This window comes from Coregonus clupeaformis, chromosome 31, assembly GCF_020615455.1.
Source record: "Coregonus clupeaformis isolate EN_2021a chromosome 31, ASM2061545v1, whole genome shotgun sequence".
In the NCBI taxonomy this organism is placed as follows: Eukaryota; Metazoa; Chordata; class Actinopteri; order Salmoniformes; family Salmonidae; genus Coregonus; species Coregonus clupeaformis.
The window spans coordinates 32437793-32444842 of NC_059222.1; the positions used below are offsets into that span (position 1 = coordinate 32437793).

At 42.3% G+C, this 7050-nt stretch overlaps 1 protein-coding gene across 1 annotated transcript in view; it reads right to left on the bottom strand.

Annotated features, from left to right (window-relative positions):
• The window catches only part of LOC121547389 (carbonic anhydrase-related protein 10), a 360625-nt gene extending 354467 nt beyond the window's left edge, over positions 1–6158 (bottom strand). The window contains 2 exon segments of the mRNA XM_045209942.1: positions 4888–5358; positions 5931–6158. Coding sequence (XP_045065877.1) covers positions 4888–4948 — 61 coding nt within the window. The 5' untranslated portion in view covers positions 4949–5358; positions 5931–6158.
• Between the last annotated feature and the right edge of the window lie 892 nt (positions 6159–7050).

A 7050-nucleotide genomic window follows, 5' to 3' on the forward strand; every position in this document is an offset into this window, starting at 1 on the left:
GACCATAAGCACATAGCCAAGACAACGCAGGAGTGGCTTCGGGACAAGTCTCTGTATGTCCTTGAGTGGCCCAGCCAGAGCCCGGACTTGAACCAGAAAAATATCTCTGGAGAGACCTGAAAATAGCTGTACAGCGACGCTCCCCATCCAACCTGATATAGCTTGAGAAGATCTGCAGAGAAGAATGGGAGAAACTCCCCAAATACAGGTGTGCCAAGCTTGTAGCGACTCGAGGCTGTAATTGGTGCCAAAGTTGCTTCAACAAACTACTGAGTAAAGGGTCTGAATACTTATGTAAATGTAATATTTCTGTTTTTTATTTTTCATTAATTTGCGCATAACAAATTACACCTGTTTTTGCTTCGTCATTATTGGGTATTGTGTGTAGATTGATGAGGAAAAAATACAATTTCATCAATTTTAGAATAAGGCTGTGACATAACAAAATGTGGAAAAAGTAAAGGGGTCAGAATACTTTCTGAATCCACTGTATTTATAGCCAAAAATAGGCCCATTTATTTGTGTTCTGAGAAAATGTGAATGTGATCAAATTTGGTTTATATTCACACTTCGGTGGCCTTTTTAATAAAAAATTACTGACTGGAATTAATCAATCAACACAATAGTGATGCCATACTGTATGAGTATATCATTAGAGATGCAAAGGCCTATACAATGGAACCCTGCATACAGCGAGCTCAGCCCTGTTAGTTTTTGTCCAATCTCAGTTTTTGTCTCTGTCTGTGTAAAGGGTTGTACTGTTTCCATCGTCCCTAGGGCCAGGAGTTTTTCCAGGAGTAAAAAAAAAACAAATGACCTGATTAGACAAATAATCTGGTCCCATCATAGCCCATATAAAACCGTTGATTTATTACTATGTCATACAACTAGGGTCCACAGTTGGTTAGGTTAGCCTACTACCAGATCAGGAAAAACTCTGGGCCCCAGGCAAACAATTTCACCCCCACCACTCTGGGACCTGTGGTGCCACCTCTGAAATCACCATACCATTTTCCCAATGACAAAAACATATCCTATTTGTATGATCTACATTTTAAATGTTTTTGGTGGTGGGGATGGGCTTCCATAGTTCTACGTGGCTCAGTGCAGCTGGCAGCTACTGCAACAATTTCAGAATATAACAGGCTGTTACTGCAATTTCAGGTAAAAACTAAATAAAACAAGTCTCAAATATTAGGAAAATGTCTATACAATTCAGCTTTTCAAAAACATTGCTCTGCTTTTATCATTTATACTGTAGGAAGGTTGGCTCAAGGAGACAATTCTGTTGACACTGCCCTGATTCAAGGGGGGTAACTGTCGGGCGAGTGTTGTACACTACCTCCAGAGGTAGCAGTCGAGACATAGCAAGTACGCAGGTTAAATTTGAATAATATGTGTAGCTGATGGTATTTTTTACAAAAAGTTTAGTAATTGTGAAAAGGCTCTTAAGTGGATAGAAAGGCATCGGCATGTAGTTGAACAAATGGAGAATAGAGAAGAAAATGGTTTACTTGGCACTCACAGTCAACGGAAAGCCTAGCAGTATCCGACAAGACAATTGAAGATAAGTGAGACTTGTTTTGCTCTCACTTTGAGAAATGACAATAGTCTACAACAGTGTTATTTCTGAAAGTGACAAAGCTTCAAACCAAATAGTCAGTTGTAGGCCTATTGTGGTCTCATGATACAGCTGATACAGTCCCAGAGTTGGCTGTTTTTATTGTAGAGATTAAACAAATGCTTAAACCATCTAGATCAGTAACTTTCAGCAGTTCAATAATAATCATTTATCTCCCTTTTTTTAGATCAATCTGGCATTATATTTCAATTTAGCTCAGATAGGTCATATGATTGAGTGTAGTCTGGCCCAGGAGTCTTCGGATGGGGCCACAGTGTCTCCGGACCGCTCCTGTCTCAGCCTCCAGTATTTATGCTGCAGTAGTTTATGTGTCGGGGGGCTGGGGTTAGTTGGTTATACCTGGAGTACTTCTCCTGTCTTATCCAGTGTCCTGTGTGAATTTAAGTATGCTCTCTCTAATTCTCTCGTTCTCTCTTTCTCTCTGAGAACCTGAGCCCTAGGACCATACGTCAGGACTACCGGGCATGCTGACACCTTGCTGTCCCCAGTCCGCCTGGCCTTGCTGCTATTCCAGTTTCAACTGTTCTGCCTGCGGTTACGAAACCCCTACCTGTCCCAGACCTGCTGTTTTCAACTCTTAATGATCGGCTATGAAAAGCCAACTGAGAGACCTGAGCCCTAGGACCATACGTCGGGACTACCGGCCGTGGTGACTCCTTGCTGTCCCCAGTCCGCCTGGCCTTGCTGCTATTCCAGTTTTAACTGTTCTGCCTGCGGTTATGGAACCCCTACCTGTCCCAGACCTGCTGTTTTCAACTCTTAATGATCGGCTATGAAAAGCCAACTGAGATTTATTCCTGATTATTATTTGACCATGCTTGTCACTTATGAACATTTTTGAACATCTTGGCATGGTTCTGTTATAATCTCCACCCGGCACAGCCAGAAGAGGACTGGCCACCCCTCATAGCCTGGTTCCTCTCTAGGTTTCTTCCTAGGTTTTGGCCTTTCTAGGGAGTTTTTCCTAGCCACCGTGCTTCTACACCTGCATTACTAGCTGTTTGGGGTTTTAGGCTGGGTGTCTGTACAGCACTTCGAGATATTAGCTAATGTATGAAGGGCTATATAAAATAAAATTGATAGGTAGAGTCCCATATTATATGAAACATTTTACAGATGGAATTTTGTTAACAAAAAGTAAGGCATAATGAGACATAATTTCTGTATTTGATATGCCAAGCAGATCAATGTTGAAATATTATCACATTCGGTCAGACCCAAGCATCAGAAGGGTTGATATCTGCAGTAGAAAGATGTTAATTGATATTTTGTTCCAATGCTAAAACAGAGTTGGCTGGTCTCAATTGGCAGGTTTTGGAGATGCTGTGTATGCCTACACTCTGGTAGTAGGTTGGCCAGATATTGGTCCCATGATGTAAAGTTGTAAAATTAGGGTTGTGCCTATTGTATCCATTTAGGAGATTAAGCCATGTAACCTTTTACATAATCAAGCTGATCATCATAATGTGTCTTCAATTACCTTTTGCAGAAAGGAGCAGTCTGAGCAGGTTTAAAGGTAACCCGTCCAGTCTCCAATATTCTGTAGGCTAATCTCCTTGACTACATTCCATGGGGTATCAAACTTTAGTTGCCATGGTAATAGCAGGCATGTGCAAAACAGGGAGATATTTCATTTGCATATGGTTGGCAGGTATATCCTACATGTTACATTCTCATATTTTAGGAACACGCCCTTATGTAACTGGTAAGTGTGGCATTAAAAACGACAGTGATGAAACAATGTAATAACTTCCATCTGCTACAAACCCAAGTGGCCCAGCAAATTATTGCACATATCCCTCCTTAACATAAGGGGGGGAGTGACGTGTGTGTGTGGTCCTTTATAACTAGCCTATAATCCTAATTTAGTCAGGCTCAAGGGGAGATGTGGAAGTTCCAAAGGACAGTCCTGCGTAATTAATGTACTCACAGATCTGAGAGAAAGGGAAGGAGGGAGGGATGGAGGGAGGGGAGAGTGAGGTTTTGCGCACATCCAAGTCACAAATATGCCTATCCCTGGGGAACGACTGTGCACACGCCTCTAAAGTACAGCACTCGACCCCTCAACCGGTACCTGCTTCAATAATAGGCTATAAGAGTAACATCGGATTTTGATATCAGAACAGGTAGGTAGTCTATATGCCTCTATAAGCAAAGATGCCAACAATTTGAAATTCCATGTCTCCAATGGTGGTATAAGAAATTGTTGGCAGATAAGCAGGTGGATTTGCATTGCAGAGTGATGATGGATCTAGCCTAATGCATTTTACCCAATAGTCAACGGGGGTACTCATGATGGCACAACCCAGCAGCGCATCACCCCAACCAGCGCTCACTGATGCGCACACTTACCCTATTTGATCTAACTCGAAATAATGTGATACTATAGCCCCGGGCCTCACATGATAAAGAGAAATCAATACTGTTCCTATCTACTACGCAGTACATATCCACTCACATTAACAGTATAATAGCTGTAATAGTTCTGGAACAGCCATTGCGCCATGGCCAGTGCATGCGTGCCCATTTAGCTCACTCCACTGAACCCTCTATTGATGTCAATGTGGTGGTTATTCATGCACGTGTAGCACTGCCTCGTTATAACAGTTCAACAGTAGTGGTAGCCTAATACTACACTATCACTTTCCATTCATAATTTCACGAAATACACCGCGATTTCCCCCAAGGGAAAATTGGGCAAACGTCAGCCCTGAGCCTGAACCTATTAAAGAAATATGTCGAATAAATTATAATATATATATTTTTTTATTTTACGAAATCATTCTCACATAACCTTTGTCCTGATGATCATTCGTTCAGTTGACCCTTTCTAATTGAAATCAGTTTATAACACTTGCATAATTCAATACTGCACATAATAAAATACACCACAAACACAATTTGGGCTACAGTATTGGCTACCAATTTATAGGCTGTCCCATATCTATTCCGAGGGACATCCACCGACCACAACTGATGAGATCCGAGTTTCAGGCAAATTCTGCCACGTAAATGTCTTCGTTCTCAAATGTATCGTATCATTTGATCCTTTATCAATTGGCCTATCAATTGATCCGACCATCAACGACACACATCATTCGTTACGTTATAATTCATTTCAACATTTTCAGCAACATTTTACAACTTTGTTACCAGTTTTCCTCCCTCCGTTCTCATCCAATGAACATGCACTTCTCTCCGTTTAACACCGGACCCACCAATAATATAAATTACTAAAAACTTACCTGATATACAGATTATGAAATTGGCGTGAAGAACAATAAATAGTTCCCATATAATATCCATTCTCTGTCTTCATGCCAGGTGCATTACGCTCGGTAAAAACGGGGGTTGCCTATCAGTTGCCGATGTCGAGTCCTCCCAGTCTGTAGCCCGCTGCACACCTTCCAATAGGTATTTTCCACGCCAGACTCATAGCAAGATCTATCTCCAAGTCATGACGCCACACTCTCCCACAAAACTACAATCCCAGAGAGACAGAACCACCGAACTTTAGACCCAAATGTAGAACGAAAGGTAGAATCCTGAAAGCAAAAGTCAGTTGGTAGGCTATTCACACAGTAGTAGAGTTCCTATGTGCCCCGCCAAGACCATCCATAAATGTACTCCCTCCTTGCGTCGGTTGCGATTTGTAAATATTAGTTTCAGTCATTCCGTGTAAACACAACCATGGTCGAAGTATCTTCCTCGTTATCCTGGAAAGAGCGACAGTTAAACTTAGTTAGAGTTCAGAGGAATAACCTAGCTAAAAAATATCTGCTTAACTCCATAACTATGAATGGTAAAACTCCGTCGGGGGGGTTAACTGGTATTGACAGTGTGTGGACAGGAGAGCAGAGCACTACTGGGCGTTCATCTGCAAGGGGGCGTGCTTCGCTCATTTTCACTGTTCAATCGGAGGATACGGTACGTGCCAAGCGCGCTGTCGCGCATCTCACGCGTACACACACATAGGCTGCTACACACTACATTTCATGAAAACTTTAGGAACCCCCCATCATCTATTAGCATGTTTGATAAAATATTCAAGAATATAATCACTAATACTTCACACATCAATCCCTGCACTACTGTGACGCTTGACCCATCAGCACACAAAGGCACATCACCCCTCTTATCAGTGCAGCCCAGTGCCCACTCACAGGTCCCGCCAAACAAGACACTGACGCAGTTCACAACACCTGCACGGTAGCTATGAAAATAACCATCTACAGGCTAAACTTAGCCTACATTATATACACACATTCCAAGAGTGAGGGATACCTACCGTTCTCGAGAAAAATGTAAGATCAAAATACTGTTATCCTAATGTAAAATGAAGAATTCGACTGGTGCTATCGAGTCCCCAATAACTTCCACGCGGAGTTTAAAAGTGAGAATAATCGTCGATTGTGTCATTTTTTACCCCGAGGTGAAAATTTGTGACGGTAGTCTTCTGGCACGCGAGTACCAGGCTATGCCACGAGCCCAGGGAGAGAGCTTCCAGATTAGTGGACGTCAGAAAATGATGCGCGGGCACGTGCGGTGCTCCATGCGCGCCCACGCGGGCACAGGTGGATGAGAGACTGTGGCCCATCCCTCTTGGTAAGGGCAGGAGCTGGCTTGAGAGAAAGAGAGAGCGAGAGAGAGAGAGAAGAGGGCTTTGTGTTGGAGCCTATTTCTTCCAATTTAAGAAATGAGGTAGTCCTACCTGTTTGACAGACGACATTATACAAGATGTAGGATCTTAATTTTAGCAAGTTTGCTAAAGCAGGAATATAATCCTGCAGCAACAGGAAACATTAAATATTATGTGGATTATACTACATTTTAGTAGGGGTACATTTTTCGTAAGAGAAAATCAAGTCTAAAATGTCAATGTGGAGATTACAAACTCCATAGGCCTTTTTAAAGCTCAAATACACTACACGTTTTACATTTCCTGCAGGAACGTTCTCCTACAACAGGGTGATCAAATAAATATCCTACATATGTAGGCTAGTTACTATCCATAGATTTTGACAGCCAATTCCTTCAGACACCATGAACTACTTAAAAAACGAATTGCTTTTTCTTGTTAGACTCATATCAACATCTCTGCGCATTACTAGTGGTTGGGTAGGCTAAATAAACACAACAGAAAAGGCCTAAGAATAGTGATAAATAAACCGAAATATGCTGGGTAGCTCATGCCCAGAGCTCATGGCAAAGCGGTACTGGAGCAAAATTGGAGAATAGTGATAAAGAAACCGAAATATGCTGGGTAGATGTTGCCCAGAGCTCATGGCAGAGCGGTACCGGAGCGAAATTGTTGGCCAAAGCTCCAAATTGTTTTCATAAATCCACTTCGCATTCCAGCCAAATTACGCACGCGCGGCTCGTCACACCCCTCCGCTCAAATGCTCTGG